At 43.3% G+C, this 19921-nt stretch overlaps 1 protein-coding gene across 1 annotated transcript; it reads right to left on the bottom strand.

The window, feature by feature from the left end:
* Nucleotides 1–42: 42 nt before the first annotated feature.
* On the bottom strand, nt 43–8633 carry LOC108697828 (vimentin). The gene is made up of 3 exons (XM_018228270.2): nt 8174–8633; nt 4721–5386; nt 43–387 (listed from the first exon to the last, which is right to left on the bottom strand). Exons 1-3 carry the CDS (start codon nt 8631–8633, stop codon nt 374–376), a joined length of 1140 nt encoding a protein of 379 aa, XP_018083759.2. The 3' UTR covers nt 43–373.
* Nucleotides 8634–19921: the final 11288 nt, after the last annotated feature.

Raw genomic sequence — 19921 nt, 5'->3', positions numbered from 1 at the left:
TTTTCTAGTAGACTTAAGGTATAAAGATCCAAATTACTGAAAGATCTACAAGTATTATCCGGAAAACTCCAGGTTCCGAGCATTCTGGATAACAGGTCCCATACCTGAATTAGTCATTTAAATCCATAGACACACACTTCTTATTTGCAGGTTTAATTTATTGAATAAATTGCACAATAATGCTTGTGGAAATGCTGCACCAAAGGCCTCTATGAAATAAGCATTGGCCTGTTTTGATTGGAGGATAGGGGTAAATGTAGCAGAATGGTAGAACACTCAGTATGAAGTTGACTCGCAGGTTCAGTCTTTATGTGCCCAGATTCTCCTCATTATACTCGCAAAGTGGAGCTGGTTACGAGCTTTTCTTACGCTTTTATACCTTTTGCCCTTTGGTTGAGGGAAAAAAAAAAGATTCATGTTATTTCAAAATGTTCGTTCTAAACATAATTTATTTATATGTCAAAATGCAGAATTACAGAAGTCATAAAATCACCATAAAGCTTTCTAACACAGGAATGATATTCGCCAACTACAAGTCATTATCTGAGTACCTGCTCTTTTGTGGCTTTCAAAGGGGTGGTTCACTTTTAAAGGAGAACGAAACCCTAAAAATGAGTGTGGTTAAAAATGCTATGTTTTATATAGTGAACTTATTGCACCAGCCTAAAGTTTCAGCTTGTCAATAGCAGCAATGATCCAGGACTTCAAACTTGTCACAGGGGGTCACCATCTTGGAAAGTGTCTGTGACACTCACATGCTCAGTGGGCTCTGAGCAGCTGTTGAGAAGCTAAGCTTAGGGCTCGTCACTAATTATCCAGCAGAAAATGAGCTTCCCCTGTAATATAAGCTGATGCTACAGGGCTGATTATTAAATTCTGATGCTAATTGCACTGGTTTCTGTGCTGCCATGTAGTAATTATCTGTATTAATTACTAATCAGCCTTATATTGTGACATTTCTATTCTATGTGTACTGTATATTGTGAGTGGGTCCCTAAGCTCAGTAAGTGACAGCAGCACAGAGCATGTGCAGTGAATCAGCAGAAAAGAAGATGGGGAGCTACTGGGGCATCTTTGGAGACACAGATCTTTACTGCTAAAAGGGCTGTGGTTGCCTTGGGCTGGTACCGAAGCACAAAACATAACGTACAACATTCCCTTTAGTTAAACTTTAGTTCTCCTTTAAGTTAACTTTTAGTATGTTATAGAATGGCCAATTCAAAGCAACCTTTCAACGTCTTCATTGTTATTTTTTTATAGTTTTTAAATTATTTGCCTTTTTCCTTCTGACGTTTTAACTTTCAAATGGGGGTCACTGACCCCATCTAAAAATCAAATGCTCTGGAAGGCTACAAATGTATTATTGTTATTTCTACTGTTTATTACTTATCTTTCTATTCAGGCCTCTCCTATTCACATTCCAGTTTCTTATTCAAATCAATGCATGGAGAGCTGCTGAATTAAAAGCTATCACTCTTTAACTCAAAGGTGCAAAGGTGCACAGTTCACTGTCTGATTAAAATAGCATTATTACGAGACTATAACCAGTTACGACCTGCTGCAGTTTGATGCCTACTTTTTTGCAGTGGATGCCACCAACCCTAGAATGTATATTGTTACCTAAGCTGCCTACTATGGGAATAAACTGTATTCAGTACAGTATCATACAACTGCAAATATCCATTTATTTTGTTATATTCACATAGAAAGAGAAATCTAATCTAAATGTGAAAGTCCCCTTTTAACTCTTCATAAACACTATTATTTGGCAGATGGACGTCTTTTTACCATGGGCAGGTAAAGAAAGCAGAGGGTAAAATGATGCCCATGGGTAGAAAGTGACCTGGGTATATGTATATATATATATATATATATATCACATCACGCTATACAGAGAAAAGTACAATAGTAAACTCATATGAACACCCCAAGTTGTGCTGCATACATGAAGGGAACATACTAGTGATGTGCGGTCCGGCCTGATACCCGTGGGTAGAGTCCTGTGTGGAACCAATTTCCAAGACCCGCGACCCGAACTGCAACCCGCATATTTAGCCACTTTGATTCGCTACCCGACCCGGACCCGCAACTGCCTTATCCGCAACCCGACCCGCAAACCCACCGACCACCATCAAACAGGAAGTGATGGTTCTGCAAACTAGAAGTGGCGTCATCAAAAGTGGGCAGGGACAGAAATAAGTTTAAAAGGAGTAAAATATAGACAATATTGCATAAGATAAGAAATTTAGATAAGACCCACAACCCAACCCACAGACCTGCACCAGAAAATCCTCCCCTCATTCCGCAGGGTGCCCACTTTTTTTGCAGGTAACTTGCAAGTACACGACCCCCTGCAGGACTCTACCCGCGGGTCAGACAGTGGGTTGAGCTCTTCTGCTCTCCCCGCCCGCCACCTTCGAATGCCGGCATCCGGCTTTATAGCCTCGTGCCTGCTCGCCCCGTCCCTTTTGTGATGTCATCGGCAGGGCGGGTCGGCGCGGGTCTATAAAAGGAACCCGCATGTTGAATGCGAGCGGGCGTGGAAGGGAGGGTGGGTCCGGGTCGGGCACATCACTAGAACATACCAACCAAAAAATTGGCAGTGATGTTGGTATATTTAATTTTTTTTCCCATTTTTGTTAAAAGAAATGACACAAGCTTTTTGGACTACAGAAATGAGGAAAGTTTGTGGTTCCCTAGCCAAACTGATTGGTTTCTCAACAAGGAACATAAGCTGCAACTGAAACAGGAAACAGTTGTTTAACCAACCATTTCTTTTGTGCGTGAGCTTTGAGGTTCCCATTTCTTATAACTACACAGAGAGAGAAGTAACCCCAAATTTGATGATGTAGGATGAGCAGCGAGGCTAGGGTATGCAAAAGGTAAATCACATGGTCACACAGGAGCTTTCCATTGTTCCAAGACTTGTTGTTAGAGCCCTACAATGTCCTGTAGCCTAGTACAAGGGGCAGATTTATCAAGTGTCGAATTGAAAAGTGTCATTTTTAAATTCCAATTTCGAGCTAATTTTAGTTTACTTCGACTTCTGCCGAATTGTTGTTTTAACGTATGGGGACCTCCTAGAACCTATTTGGAGTCATTTGGTGGACAAAGTTTTTTTGGAAAATCCTTCCGTTTGAATTCGATCAAATACAATCTAAATTCGAATCGAATACAGCCTATTCACCTCGAAATTCGACCCTTGATAAATCTGCCCCCAAGTGTAGAGTGAGTTATCTGATCTCACTGAAATAAAAAAAGTGAGTATTCACATTGTATCAGAGATGCATGCTTTGTATCATATAAAGCTTTATACTCCTACTGGACAGGAAGGGCTGCCTTTGAGAGGTTCTGGTGAAAAAGTTGAAGAATCCCTGGACCAGAAAGGCTCTGGGTTAAAGGATAAGTAAACCTTAAAAATAAGTGAATGTAAAATTGATGAGGGGATTATTCTAAGAACTTTTGCAATGTACATTCAGAATTTTTTTTTTTTTTAATTCCAAGTTATTAAAGGACTTGACTACTTGGTGGTCAGACTGGTGGGAAAATGACCAGCAGGTGGCGCTGTTGTAACTAAATTCATTCATGTAACAGTACATGTATCCCTTAATATCTTGGAATTTAAAAAAATAAATAATGAATGTACATTGCAAAAGATCTTAGAATAACAATCTCATCACTTATTATTCACTTATTTTTAAGGTTTACTTATCCTTATATGGTGCATTGGTGGTCTGGGCATTATGGACCAATGTGTGAACTTACTGGGCTTATCATAGTTACACATGCTCATGGAATGTTGGAAGGTAAGGGTTTCTTCAACAAAAACGCCTGCAAGGGGAAGAAGCCTTGTTACCGCTAATGTTCTGAGATAAACACATGGTAGCACCAGGACTATTGCATTTGATGGACTTGCACAGCACTGTAACACTAATATATAGAACCTAAGGGCAGCACACCTCTATAATAAACGGTAAATAGATGAAATACTTCAAAAAAGCCCCGCATTAATCAGTGGCGTAACTACCGGTGGAGCATGGGGTGCGATTGGGCCAGGGCCCGCACCCCCTCAGGGCCCCCCGGCAGCTCGCGCGCCACCGACTTCTTAAGTAATTGCGGCCGTTTCCGGGCGTACGGAGGGGGGCGGGGAGCCCGGCTGCACGTCCTGCACCAGGGCCCTCCCCCCTCTAGTTATGTTACTGGCATTAATGAGATATATTGTGAAAAAATCAAATTGATTCAAAATTGCATGAATAGCCTGAATAGTAAGTAGTTCATATAGTATTCCTTGCCTATTGCAAATAAATACAACCGCTCCGACTCACCGCAAATCACAAGGTAGAAGTCTGGCAGTTTATAAGGTACAGCCGGGTGCTGGATTCCCTTGGTGTCCCACGCTGCTACAATAGGAGAACAAAAGGTGGAGTTCCGCACACCGGGGTACTTTAATAGCATAAATGTTTATTCATCCATATTTAAAAGACATGCAGCATGGTTGCTTGACGCATTTCGGGCACATGGATGAATAAACATTTACGCTTTTAAGGAGGACGGCTGTGCTCGAAACGCGTCAGGCAACTATGCTGTGTGTCTTTTAAATAAGGATGAATAAACATTTACTTTTTTAAAGTACCCCGGTGTGCAGAACTCCACATTTTGTTCTCCTTTTCCTTGCCTATTGTTTATAAATGTATTTTGATTGAAGCAATAAAGTTCTTACCCTCACTTTCAATCTTAATTCCAAGCCTCTGTTCCTCTTCTTCCAGCAGTTTTCTGTAGACTGCTATCTCCGCATCCAGCTTGATCTTGATGTTTAGCAGATCCTGGTAATCTTGCAGATAGCGGGCTAAATCAGCCTTTGTCTCTAGTAACTGACTGTCTAGATGAGCGATGATTTCATGCAGGGCGGCCACTTCTTCCAGGTGCTGGGCTTCCATATCCTCCAGCTGCTTCTCCAAAGCTTCATTGCGGGCCCTCAAGGTATCGATTTCATTTTGCAGGTCTGACACTTGAGAGGAATACTTGCTGATATCTTCCCGGATGGTCTTCATTTTTTCTTCATTCTTGGAGACCTGTCCCTTTAGGGAACCAAGTTTGCTCTTATACCACTTCTCTGCTTCCTGGATATTTTTGGTGACTTCCTGCTCAATCTGAGCCCGTATTGCTTTAACTGCTGCTGCCAGATCAGGGCGACTGCTATCCAGTTCTGCAGAGACCCTCGATTCCTCGATCTGCTTTAGTAAATCAGCCACTTCTTCATCGTGAAGCTTCCTAAGGAACTCAATCTCATCCACCAGCTGCTCAACTTTCCTTTCTAGTTCGAGCTTTTGAATGGTTGCATCATCCACATCCTGACGGAATTCTCTCAGGGTCTGTTCAGCTTCACCTGTTAAAAATTAAACAAATTTGTTAAATTTTTATATGTAAACTGTCTGTGGTACTTTAAGGGAGTTATTTATTAAAGTCTGAATGCCAAAAACTCGAAAAATTTAGATATACCTCGAGGATGGAAAAAGTCAGAATCCAAAAATCTGGCATCTCTGACCTGCCAAGGTTGTATATACAGTCATATGAAAAAGTTTGGGAACCCCTCTTAGTATAGGATTAGTATTTAGTTCAGTCGGGAACTTGTACTTGTCTGAATCTGAATCCTGCTGAAAAGGCCAAATCCTTGCATCCCTAGTATAGAGGCACCAATGCTGCAGTCTATTTAAATTACAGTCATATGAAAAAGTTTGGGAACCCCTCTCAGCCTGCATAATAATTTACTTCACTTTCAACAAAAAAAGATAACAGTCTTTCATTTCCCAGGAACATCTGAGTACTGGGCTGTTTTCTGAACAAAGATTTTTAGTGAAGCAGTAATCAGTTGTATGAAATTAAATCAAATGTGAAAACTGGCTGTGCAAAAATTTGGGTATCCTTGTAATTTTGCTAATTTGAACGCACGTAACTGCTCAATACTGATTACTGGCAACACCAAATTGGTTGGATTAGCTCGTTAAGCCTTGAACTTCATAGGCAGGTGTGTCCAATCATGAGAAAAGGAGGCCAATTGCAAGTTGTACTTCTGGTTGACTCTCCTCTGCAGAGTGACAGCATGGGATCCTCAAAGCAACTCTCAAAAGATCTGAAAACAAAGATTGTTCAATATCATGGTTTAGGGGAAGGCTACAAAAAGCTATCTCAGAGATTTAAACTGTCAGTTTCAACTGTAAGGAATGTAATCAGGAAATGGAAGGCCACAGGCACAGTTGCTGGAAAACCCAGGTCTGGCAGGCCAAGAAAAATACAGGAGCGGCATATGCGGAGGATTGTGAGGATGGTTATAGACAACCCAAAGATCATCTCCAAAGACCTGCAAGAACATTTTGCTGCAGATGGTGTATCTGTACATCGTTCTACAATTCAGCACAATTTGCACAAAGAACATCTGTATGGCAGGGGGATGAGAAAGAAGCCCTTTCTGTACTCACGCCACAAACAGAGTCAGTTGTTATATGCAAAAGCTCATTTAGACAAGTCACAGTCATTTTGGAACAACGTGCTTTGAGACTGATGAGACAAAAATTTAGTTATTTGGTCATAACAAAAAGGGCTTTGCATGGTGGAAGAAGAACACCACATTCCAAGAAAAACACCTGCTACCTACTGTCACATTTGGTGGAGGTTCCATCATGCTGTGGGCTGTGTGGCTAGTTCAGGGACTTGGGCCCTTGTTGAAATCGAAGGTTAGATGAATTCAACCCAATATCAACAAATTCTTCAGGATAATGTTCAAGCATCAGTCACAAAGTTGAAGTTACGCTGCAGGGGTTGGACATTCCAACAAGACAATGACCCTAAACACACTTGGAAATCTACAAAGACATTTATGCAGAGGGAGAAAAACAATATTCTGCAATGGCCGTCACAGTCCCCCGACTTGAATATCATGGAAAATCTATGGGATGATTTGAAGCAGACTGTCCATGCTCGGCAGCCATCAAATTTAACTGAACTGGAGAGATTTTGAATGGACGAATGGTCAAAATTACCACCATGCAGAATCCAGACACTCATCAAAGACTATAGGAGGCGTCTAGAGGCTGTTACATTTGCAAAAGGAGCTCAACTAAGTATTGATGTAATATCTCTGTTGGGGTGCCCAAATTTATGCACCTGTCTAATTTTGTTATGATGCATATTGCATATTTTCTGTTAATCCAATAAACTTTATGTCACTGCTGAAATACTACTGTTTCCATAAGGCATGTTGTATATTAAAATTAATTTACTACTGAAAGCTCAGCCAATGATAAACAAAACTCCAAAGAGGGATTTCCACAATTTTTCATATGATTGTAAGCCAATGGGAGAGGTCCCTATCCTGTCTGTGATGGAATAATTTGGACTTTTTGGGAAAAAATCGAGTAATTCAGGGTACAAAATCGGACAAAAAAATCGTTCAATTCGGATTGATGATTAATACTGTTTTTTTTTATTCTAGTTTAAAATAATTCCAGCAGAGAGAAATACTCTCAATTAAGTTTTATTTTTGCAAGCACAATTTTTTTCTCAGGCACTTGTATATTTATGATAATACAATGTACTGGAAATTGGAACCGTGTTGCATTAATTCTCAAAGCATTTGATATTTGATTTTTTTAAAAATAAAACCATAAAATTGCTTGAATGTTGAATATACACCCCCTTTTGACTTATCTGACATTTGTTTTATTATTTGAATATTGGAAATGTTTTCAATTGACGAATCTCAATAATTTGTTAGAAAAACCAATTAAAATGGCATTTTTTGGAGATATTTTCTTCTAATTGTGGGAAAAAAACAAATCTCAAATTTTTAATAAATGTCAGAAGATCTGGGACTCTTTCAAAACCTTTTGATCATAAATATTTTCAAAAGGATTCCTATTTTGTGTTTTCCTAGAGCTAAACTTCAGTTGGGAGTTAAGTCAAGTAATGGAAGACCCCGACTGAGAATGTAGTTAAGTTCCCTGCTGAAATCAGTTGTGGCGTTACATGAACGGAAATCATCCCAACTTCCATTGCTCTACCTTAATATTACTTTAGGGAAAACCACCACCATGCCTTCAACTTTCAGTCTCCGTTTTTGCACTTAATGGCCATCCTATATGTTTGTTTGCCACAAAATGTGGTCACTATTGTTTACCTTTTAGGATAAGCTCTTCATCGCACTTTGCATTCCAGATATCAATTTCTTCTTCTAGATTTCCCCTCTCAATTTCAGCCATGCCCTTTTCTTTGGTTAACTTCTCAATCAGGTCTTTGAGCACCTTGAATTCCTTGTCGTACTCATCTGAAATGCAAGGACCCCTTTCTTTCAAACGGGCAGTCAACTCTTCAATCTCAGTCTGCAGGGCCTTGTTCTTTTGCTCCAAAGAATGGACTTTATTGATGTAGCCTGCAAAGCGGTTATTCAGCTCCTGAAGTTCTTCTTTCTCATTTGGGCGATAAATGCGGACCTTAGGAATGGCTTCTTCTACAATCTCCTTAATCCCTTCCTGGCCCTGAGTAAAAGACAGGTTATCATGACCAGATGAGCTTTGACCACGCATCCTGCTGGATTCATTGACTGTCAGAGACTTTTGAGAGTAGGAAGTGTTTCTCATGTTGCCTACACTGCACTTGGCCTTTGTTATATCAGAAGTGAACTGGCAGTAGCACAAACACAGCTTTTATACTGTACACAGGAATGTGTTAAAGACCCTGCAGCTGTATAAGTTTTAATGTATGGTTTCAATTAATATCCAATAAAATTATGTTGTACAAATGGGTTTGACAGCACGCAGCATTCTTCAAGTTTGGCACCTCAGTGAAAATATTTCTAAAGTTATCTGTAATGACATAACAAATTACCCATGGATATTTAGTCTTAATTTAGCCCTCTGTTTCCATGCTGGCCTGGGGAAAAAATATCGTTTGTCCTCAACTATATAACCCTGATGAGAAATAACTGTAGGTATAACTGTCTGTAGCACACTAGCTTGGCTAAACAATTAGTCAAAGTCAAAAATTCATTTTATCCAGGATCCACACATTTTTAATAAAATGTATAGTAGGATAAAGAAGAGGATATTTATATTAGGAGTTGCTGTGTACATAAAAATATATTTTATTATCATACCACAGTAGGAACCTAATTCCTTGAGGGATCCCTGGAAATCTGGTTTCAGCGAGCTCTAAGTTGTGGTTGGCAGTGCCATAAGTAGACTCTTCAGGGCACAAGTGCAAATCTTGCACCCTCATGCTATGTCTGTAGCTGGAATTTAGCATACCTCACCCAAAATGTATGCAGTGTTGAGCATTTTAGGTCTTGTCCCAGGACAAGCCTTGTAGCCACCACTATATAATCCCTCAAATGTAGAAGGCCACCAGGTCTTCCCAATAAATGAGCTATGCAGAGACATGGGTTTTGGCTGGAAGGATTTTGCCAGTCAAAAATCTGGCACAGACTACATCTACAACCAGATGAACATAGTCGGTTAGGGGGTTATTTATCATAGGTCAAGTTTTAGAGTTATGTGAGATTTTAAAAACCTTGAATGAACTCACAACTCAAATGGTTTCCGATTTAAGAAAAAACCCAAATGAACAAGTTCAGGGTTAACAGCCTGAAAACTTGAATTAATTGAGTTTTCTGTGGGAAAAACTGGAATCGCTGGAGCGGAACCCTGGAGTTTTTGAGCGGAACCCTCCTAAAAAAACTTGATCATCATGAAGACAACTAACATCTTCAAACAGTTCAAGGGACCTCTGCCATTTACTTCTACATGACCTCAACAGGTTTGAGATGGTGTATTTTTGGATTTGAGCTATTTCCAGGTCAGGGTATCATAAATCTTGAAAAATTAGAGTTTTTTTTACCAAAACTTGAAAAATTCAAGATTTTTTATTTTAACCCAAAAAATAAAGAAATCGATTTTTGACTGCAAAAATGAATTCAAAAACTCAAATTTTTTTGTGAAAAACACAATTCGACCCTTAATAAATAGTGTTGGATCACAAACCCCACAAAAACTGGTACATGTTACAGGGTCATACACAAAGAAAATCACTGGAGGACCAGACTATGTTCTTCACAAGCTTCAATATTAATTTGCATTGTCTTTGTTATGCCCTGTGTACAACGTCTGCAGATTTTAAAGTCGGCATTAGGGTTTTGCTTAAAGCCACAACATTTTTGAAGATGTTTTTAATGCTAGGCTGGCACTAGAGACTGAACCACAGCAGTTAAAAAATTTGGTTTTTAGGTCCTAAAGAAAACTATTTTTTTATGTTCACAGGGTGCAAGGTTTGTTCATCGATAGCAAGCACTTCCTCTTTCAAGTCCAGCTTAATTGATAGTGTAGCGTCTTTAAAACTATGTGTAATTAACAGAAGTAGATATGGCTCCTAAGGCCATCCAATGCTCTCTTTCCATTCAATCTCCGTTGAGTTAATACTAGTAATATAATATATCATAATATATCATAAAATCCAATAATAATTCAATCCAAAGACAATTTGGGGATCCAGTTGTGTTCCTTCACAATACTATTTGGTTTTAATTTAGGACAACAATCTAAATGGCAGTTTGAGCAATATACAGGTCTCACATTAAGAATGTGCAACATTCAAGTTAGTAAATGGGGGAGTCATATATTTAAAGGAGAAGGAAACCCCCTGGGTGCAAAAACCCTCCCCTGTGTTGCCTCCCTCCCTCCTCCCCCCTGGCCTACCTGTCCCGCTGGGCAAATGCCCCTAACTTCTTACCTACCCCTCTGCGCAGGTCCAGTCCACGGAGTTCACCGACGCCATCTTCTTCCACGCGGTCTTTTTCCTGCTTTGACCGGCGTTTTTGGCGCATGCGCAGTAGGAGCATTTCGCCGGTACGTATCTATTGCGCATGCGCCAAAAGTCACGAAGTTCAAATAAAGCTTTCTCTTGTGCAGACAGTACGTAGCTTTTTCTCCGTAAAAACACGCAGGCCCTGGAGCAGGGCAAATAGGTTTCATTTTTCACATGGGACCCTCTGCAGATTTTCTTGCATATTGCAAGGGAGGCTGCAGCCTAATCACATAAGTCAATCCATGTTTAGAATGCTACAAATAATCAGCTACAGTTTATTGGTTGGTCTGGATTTTATGTTGTTAAATGTTAGTGCCGTCTGTACTTTCATTAAATAGAATGATCTGTTTGGTTAGTGGTTCACTAAGTAGCAGAGAACAAGGGTGATATAGATAAGGTGAGACAAACGGCAAGGCAATAGTGATGTTTCGGGATGACCCGCACTGACCCTAACCCGCGTGCCCCTCATCCGTTTCAGCAGCACCCGCCTCCTATTTATAGACCCGCGATGCCCCGCCAATGACATCACGAAAGAAGCAGGACGGACAGGCTTGCGCCTATAAGACCAGAAGCCGGAAGTCAGAAGAGTAAGGTCGCAGGCGGGAAGAGCAGGCAGAAGAATTCAACCCGAAACCGACCTGCAAATGAGGGAGCTAGTTCGGCCCGAACCTGCCTGACCTCGGGCAAACCCGCATCTCCTGCACATCACCACAAGGCAGGGATATTGATTTATATATATCAAGTTATAACATATTCCATTTTGCACTGTAATAATCAGTTTTTTCACAACCCAACTAGACAGTGTGAAAACACAAAAGTTTGGAAATGCGCTAAAACTATATATACTTTGCTTGTATATTGTTTTACTCTTCCTCAAAAACCCACAGGCTCATTTACTACCCCAGCCACAGTTGGTGGTCTTGTAAAAATGGATGCAGTTGTTGCGTGCGTTGACACCATTTATTCCTTACACTTCTCTATATACTCGGAATCACTGCCTCAGTCTTGCCTCTCCTGATGTACAATATTACCAACGCATGGACCTACTGACATAGGGAAACAGGAGAGGTACAGACTGCAGTGTAAGGGGGCAGAGGCCACTCCTTTTCTTTGCACCGGCCCCATTCTGCCACCAAACTCCTACATCCGACACGGCAGGTCAGGGGATGGTGGGTGGGAAGCATATGAGCTGCTGAATTCATCTGGCAGTCTGAGACCTACAACAATTCAGGATTAATGGAAGGCAGTGAGCCAAGTGCTATATGCCAACATGACCGACTGCACAAAGTCTATAAACGAAGAGCATTCCACAAGCGAATACTCTGAAGTGATAATACTGAATGCTAAAAGTTGCCTGAAGTATTCAACAGAGCTATTCCTATAGAAGGAATCTGTGCATTTTTGTTAGTTAGAGAAGTCAACATTTGTGTTGCATTATTTGGATGGTTCCCTGCTGTTGTCTCAGTAGGAATGCTGAAAGTATTAGTTTGCCTTTAGATAAAGGGATTTGTTAACCATTATTTTGTGTGCATTAATGTACCCAGTGGAGTAATCCCTTTGCTAATACTTAAATCATACCAGATAGGAGTGTACCTAGTAACCACTGTCTCCCCACACCACAGTGGGGAGTAGGAGAGAAAACGATTTTGTCCAACTTTAAAGGGATCCTGTCATGGGAAAAGGAGATTTTGTGTACTCACCGTTAAATCTTTTTCTCTTCAGTCGCTTGGGGGACACAGGGACCATGGGGTATAGCTGGTACATCCAGGAGGGCAGGACACAACAGTAGAACAAAAAACTAGCCCCTCCCCTACTGGCTATACCCCCAGCAGGCGGAGTTTAATCCAGTTTGTTCCAAAGTCAACAGGAAATTAATAACTTTAACTAAACCTAAAATCGGTTAACAATCACCGTAATATGTCAGACGGAAAAAATGAAGGCCTCAGTCCAGGGAGGGAAGCCCTGTGTCCCCCAAGCGACTGAAGAGAAAAAGATTTAACGGTGAGTACACAAAATCTCCTTTTCTCTAAGTCTGCTTGGGGGACACAGGGACCATGGGGACATACCAAAGCAGTCCCCTAAAAACTCCGGGTGGGAGAGTGAGGCCTAAATGGAAGATGCCACTGCGGCCTGAAGCACCTTTCTGCCAAAGCGGGTGTCAGGGACCGCAAAAGTATCGAAATGGTAGAATTTTGAGAAAGAGTGGACAGAGGTCCACGTAGCTGCCTTGCACAGCTGTTCCGCTGATGCTTGGTTTCTGAACGCCCAGGACGTGCTCATCCCCCTAGTGGAATGAGCAGTGATTCTATCTGGAGGAGTTTTACCTCTTGCTATGTAGGCTCTCTGAATAGTCTGTTTGATCCAGCGGGAAATGTTTGACTTTTTGGCTGCTCCCCCTTGGTGGGGGCCAGAAGGAATGACTAGTAAGGAGTCCGCTTTGTGAATGTCTTGAACCCTGTGCAAGTAGAACTTTAGAGCTCTCACGGGGTCCAGAGAGTGTAGAGCTTTCTCCTTAGGATTAGACGGTGCCGGACAGAAGGTTGGTATGGTGATTTCTTGGTTCAAGTGAAAATCTGAGACCACTTTTGGTAAAAAGGATGGAATTGTGCGGAGAACCGCTCTATCATGGTGGAAAATGAGGAAAGGCGGTTTACATGACAATGCACTGAGCTCTGAAACACGTCTTGCCGATGAGATAGCCAGCAGAAAAACTGTTTTCCAGGTAAGCCAGGATAGTGGTATCGAACCTAGGGGTTCGAAAGGAGGCTCCTGAAGAGCACGTAGAACTAACGTGAGGTCCCATTGGGGAGCCGGTGCTCGTACAGGGGGAGCTATATGTGCTACTCCTTGCATAAACGTCTTGACATCAGGCAAAAAAGCGAGTCGTTCTTGAAAAAGAATTGATAGAGCTGAGATCTGAGACTTCAGGGAACCTAAGGATAGGCCCATGGATAGCCCTTCTTGTAGGAACTCTAGGATATTTGGAATGGAGAAACGCTTGAACTGCGTCTTGTGTCGTATGCACCACTGTTGGTAAGTAGACCAAACTCTATGATAGGCCCTCGCTGAGACTGGCTTTCTGGCAGCGTACATGGTGTTTGCTACAGCCTTGGAGAACCCCTTCTGAGTTAAAATCTTGATCTCAAGAGCCACGCCGTCAAATTTAGATTCTTTGGATTTGGGTGTCGAATGGGGTCCTGAGTTAGCAGGTCCGGAAGTAGAGGTAGAGTCCAGGGGTCTGTCACGGACAGATTGAGAAGGTCTGTGAACCAGGATCGTCGGGGCCACCTTGGTGCGATTAGGATAAAAGTGGTCGGTTCTTGTTGAAGCTTCCTGAGGATCCTGGGAATGAGGGGGAAAGGTGGGAAGGCGTAAACCAGATGGAAGTGCCATCTTGCCGTTAGAGCGTCTGCTGCTAATGATAGTGGATCCCTGCATCGAGCCATGAACATTGGTACCTTGCGATTGTGTCTGGTCGCCAGGAGATCCACCTCTGGTGTGCCCCACATCTGTGTTATCTCGTGGAAGACTTCTTCTTTTAATGACCACTCCCCCGGATCTAAGGATTGACGGCTTAGATAGTCCGCTTCCCAGTTTAGTAGCCCTGGAATGTAAATTGCTGACAGGTGAACTTGATGAGATTCAGCCCAATTGAAGATGAGCCTGATTTCGTCTAGTGCTCCTCTGCTTCTTGTGCCCCCCTGGTGGTTGATGTATGCCACCGCTGTGGCATTGTCGGACTGTATCTTGACAGCTTGACCCTGTAGCATCTGTTGCCAGTGAAGTAGTCCTAGACGGATTGCTCGGATCTCGAGAAGATTGATTTGCAGTCTCTTCTCCCGTGGACTCCACTGGCCCTGAGCCGAGAGGCCCTCGAAGACTGCTCCCCAACCGAACAGGCTCGCATCCGTTGTGAGGATACGCCAATGTGGTTCCCCCATTGGTTTGCCTAGAGACAGATGTGTGCTGTTCAACCACCAAAGCAGAGATGTTCTTGTTTTTCGTGAGAGTTTGATCTCCTGAAAGAGGGACTTCCTCTTCCAAACCCTCAGGGTGTTCCACTGGAGCTCCCGCAGGTGGAACTGTGCAAACGGTACAGCCTCTATGGTGGACACCATGACTCCCAACACCCTCATACAGAACCTTACTGAGTGTAGAGGTTTTTGCAGGAGTAGCTTTACTAGATCTTGGATCTGCTTGATCTTCTCCTGAGGGAGGTATATTCTCTGCACTTTCGTATTGAACTGCATGCCGAGGAATATCATAGATTGGCTGGGCGTTAACGAAGACTTCTCCAAATTTAGGATCCAGCCCAGTCTCTGAAGTGTGTCCATGGATGTCTGAAGAGATCTCTGAGCTTCTATGAAGGAGGGTGCTTTGTGTCGCGATCGCCGCCCGGAGCAGATCCAGGAGCTCCGGGCGGCGCGTCCTCTCCTGCCGGCGTCGCTCCCAAAATGGCGGCGCCCATGGCCGCCACGTGGGTAAGCGGCGCCGGCGCGATGACGTCAGTGCGCCGACGTCGGCGCAAGGGCGTCAATGGCGCCAAATTCAAAATAAAAAGACGATCTAGACGCCAGAATGGCGCCCAAGTATAGGAAATCTTCCCCAAAGTATTTCCTGGGTTCCCTGTGTGCTATTTTTGCTATCCTGTTCCTGATTATTATCTTTGACCCTTGCCTGGACTTTGGACTTTTGCCTTTATCTGCCTGCCCCTGAACTCTTGCCTGGATTCTGATTATTCTTCGATTAACCCTTTGGACACCGCGACCTTGTTCCCTCAAGAGGGCTTCCTCCTTGATCCTGACAACCTCCCTGGAGGGAGCTCCCGGCTCCCTGACACTTTGATAAGCAAATCGTCCAGATAGGGAGTGATGGAAACTCCCATATTGCGAATCACTGCTGTCGATGCTGCCATAATCTTGGTAAAGACCCTCGGAGCAGACATTAGCCCGAAGGGGAGACTTGTAAACTGGTAGTGGCGATTCTGGAAAGCAAATCTCAAGAATCTCTGATGTGGAGGGAAAATGGGAACATGAAGGTAGGCGTCCCTTATGTCTAGAGAGATCATGAACTGCCCTGGGGTCATTGCTGCAATGACTGATCTGAGCGACTCCATTTTGAACCTTCGTTTCCGAAGGAATTTGTTTAGATCCTTGAGATCCAGAATGGGTCGTACTGACCCGTCCTTCTTGGGAACTACAAACAGGTTTAAGTAATGTCCCTTGAACCGTTCTCCGGCTGGTACAGGTATGATTACCTCGGAAAGTAGAAGATTGGAGATGGCGCCTAGGAAAGCTGACCTCTTTGTTGAGTTCTGTGGCAGTCTGGACATAAAGAACCGATGAGGGGGTTTGAGGCGAATTCTAGATGATATCCACGATTTACCACCTCTTGAATCCAGGAATCTTGAATGATTGTGGCCCAGACTTCGGCAAAACGACCGAGCCTGCCCCCTATTGCCCTTGAGACTGCCGGTGTGAGGTCGCCGTCATGCCGAGGGAGTTTTGTCTCCAGTCTTGGAAACCTGCTTTCTGTTCTGCCAAGAAGATCTCTGTTTTCCGCTGAAACGTCCTCGATTGGTGAAGGACTGTCTTGGTGGTGAAGATCTCGAGTGTTTTGTTTGGGAGCCACGAAAAAACTTACCCCTGCGAAAGGAGGGGCGTGCCTTAGGTTGAGGTAGTAATGTGCTCTTGCCCCCTGTTGCTTGACTAATAATCTTGTCCAGATCGGGCCCGAAGAGAAGTTTGCCCTTGAAGGGAATGGAGGTGAGAGATTTCTTGGAGGACAGGTCCGCGGACCATAGTTTCATCCACAGGGACCTGCAAGCTGCAACAGAAAGTGCCGATGATCTACTGATGACTTGAGTAGCATCAAGTGAAGCCTCACACATGTAGTCATTTGCTTCCTTGATCTGGGAAGCTAGTTGAGAAAGTTCATGACGAGGAGTCCCGTCACTAATTGCAGTCAAAAGGGATTCCGACCAGGACTGCACCGCTCTGCTCACCCATGCCATAGCTAGAACAGGACGTAAGGCGGTTCCAGAGGCTGAGAATGCGGATCTTAAAAGACTTTCTAGTTTTTTATCCATTGAATCCCTGAAAGAAGAGGAATCGGGAACAGGGAGAGCAGTGTTCCTGGAAAGCCGAGATACTGGTGGATCGACTGAAGGTGGCATTGACCACTTTTCTGTAAGATCTCTTGGGAATGGATAGAGTTTTTGGAACTTGCGATTGGTTTGAAAACGCTTCTCTGGAACATCCCACTCTTGTTGAATGATTTGGTCAAGCTGTGAGTGAGAAGGGAAAACAGGTGAAGATTTGTTGTTACGTTTGAACAAACTCTTAGTAGTGTCAGCTGAGACTTCCTGTTCTAGATGAAGAGTCTCGAGTACTGAGGCAATTAAGGTGTCCACCGATTCTGAAGAATGTCTGTGTGAGCCATCACCCTCTTTGTCTGAATCAGATGAAAGTTCTCCATCTGAGCGATCTAACTCATCACCGGAATCTGGTAGGAGTGGTGAAAGATGTCCAGGGGGAGAAATACTCTCCTCATCAGATGGAGAAGGAGCTCTATGTTTAGATGCCTTTGCCTTAGGATTGTCAAGGCGAGAGAGAAGCTTGTCTAAGGATTGTGCTAATCTTGGTATTCCGGATGCCAATTGTGATGCCCACTCTGGCGTGGAGGATCTTTGAGGCTCCCTGCTTGTCGCTGGGGATTCCTCCTGACAGACCTGGTCCACCAGAGGGGGAGCAGGTTCTGGGGGTTCAGGTGCAACCTCAGTTGGCTTGCACTTGGCACATAATGGGTCTTTATGCCCAGAGGTTAAACGTTTAAGGCACCTGGCACAGGCTAGGTATCTTACTTGGGCAGTAGGTGCCCCCCTGGAAAAGAGCCCCTCACTAGGTCCCTCTGACATGGTAGCTGTGAGCAGAATACTGTCCTTAGCTGTGTCTGCTGAGGGTATATAATACAGGTATCTTGTGAGGCAAAAAATCTGGAGCTGAAACTTCCCAGCGTTTCTACTGCAAAGGTGAAAACGCAGGGCCACTATTACTTGCCCCCTGACTGAAAGAAAACAGACCGCTAAGCGTACGGCTCTGTTTCCGACTTAGGAGGTTCTTATATGCGCCCGTGATAAACTTCGGTGCAAAAAACAAAATGGCGGCCGTGACTTGGAGCGCGCCTAATAGCGCGAGATTTGAGGGAAATGGCGCCCATCGACGCATCCAGCCTCTGCGTTAGGCTCCTACCCTCAAGTCTGTGTCTCCCAACCGTGGCCGCAACACTTAATGCTGCCTAACTTTCCAGCGTAGCTGCAGGTAGAAGTACCTTGCACAACTGTGACAAGCACGCTGACACGGGAAGGCAGCCTGCGCAGCACAATGCCTCAGCGCTCTCGTCAAAGAATAGGACAGAGAGGTGGATAATGGCGGAGAGAAGGGAAACACAGGTAATATACCTACCGTGTCCCTTGGCGCTCTCCTCTGTCTTCCGGCCAGTCCGTCTTCGCCTGTGGGAAGGGAGACTAGAATGAGACTGGGTGGTCTTGGATAACCAGGGACCCCGGAGACAGGTCCCACGTTGGGGGATGCCTATGGGATTACTCTAACACAGTGTAGAGGTCCTGGGCATCCCCTAGTGTCAATAACTGACAGAAATGGAAAAATAATAAACAGAGTAGATTTCAATGTCCTATCCTCCTGAGGACACAACAAAAACTGGATTAAGCTCCGCCTGCTGGGGGTATAGCCAGTAGGGGAGGGGCTAGTTTTTTGTTCTACTGTTGTGTCCTGCCCTGGATGTACCAGCTATACCCCATGGTCCCTGTGTCCCCCAAGCAGACTTAGAGAAAACATGTTTTTTTCAAAACACATCAGTTAATAGTGCTGCTCCAGCAGAATTCTGCACTGAAATCCATTTCTCAAAAGAGCAAACAGATTTTTTTATATTCAATTTATCTGACATGGGGCTAGACATATTGTCAATTTTGAATGGTGTAATATGGCTACTTCAACCATCGAATAGGCTACTTCGACCTTTGACTACGACTTCGAATCGAACGATTCTAACTAAAAATCGTTCAACTATTCGACCATTCGATAGTCGAAGTACTGTCTCTTTAAAAAATACTTTCACCTCCTAGTTCACCACCTCAAACCTACCGAGGCCAATGTTAGCCTATGGGGAAGGTCTTTTTGGCTTCATTTTTGGCTTCATTTAGCCCATCTCACCCTAACCAGGTTCGGTTCTCTGGTTCGCTACTCCACAAGTCCTACCAACTCTGTAGCCATGTTCCAATATGTTGCACTGATGAGATCTAACAAGATTAAACAGGCTGTCTGCAAGTTTGGATTTATGGCTCTGAACCATTAGTCTGTATCTGTGCTATAAAACTAGCAGTTATGGATACATAGTTGGCCAAATGATTTGCTTGTCTCTGCCTATACGGTTGCCACCTTTTCTGGAATAAAATACCAGCCTTCCTATATATTTATCTTTTTTCCCTATTAATTACATTGGGATCAACCATCATTTTTACCGGCCAGGCCTGTAAAATACTGGCCAGGTGGCAACCCTACTTGTAAGTGAAGGGCTTTTTGGTTCCTTTTAGCCCATCTCACCATAATCATGTTCGGTTCTCTGCTTTACTTCCTAAAAGGCACTGATCATATGACTCATTGCCTTACACTGGTCATGGGGCTGATTTACCAATAAAAGTGGTTATTCACTGCAACCACTAAAAGTTTTGATTTCATGTTCTAACTTATATTGTACGGATTGGTTGTAACTGTTTATCGCAATAAAATAATCTAATACCGGTGTTGGTAAATTATCCAAGGTTAATTAAACAGAGAAATGTGCATGTGGGTGCCATGTTTCTGGGGTAGAAGCCTAGTGGGAAGGCAAGGGCCAGTCTATGGCCAGTTAAAAACTTGTTGAAGTTCTCAGCAGCTTTCATCAATGTCTAATGTGCTGGGCATGGGCAAATGTGACCAGTGACCCACCTGGTAATGATAACAAAATCAAAATTTTTTTTAATAAAGTTTATTTTATTGGTGTCAGTAACAAA

Source organism: Xenopus laevis, chromosome 1L (assembly GCF_017654675.1).
Source record: "Xenopus laevis strain J_2021 chromosome 1L, Xenopus_laevis_v10.1, whole genome shotgun sequence".
NCBI classification, from domain to species: Eukaryota; Metazoa; Chordata; class Amphibia; order Anura; family Pipidae; genus Xenopus; species Xenopus laevis.
This window is presented reverse-complemented; position numbering and strand designations above follow the sequence as displayed.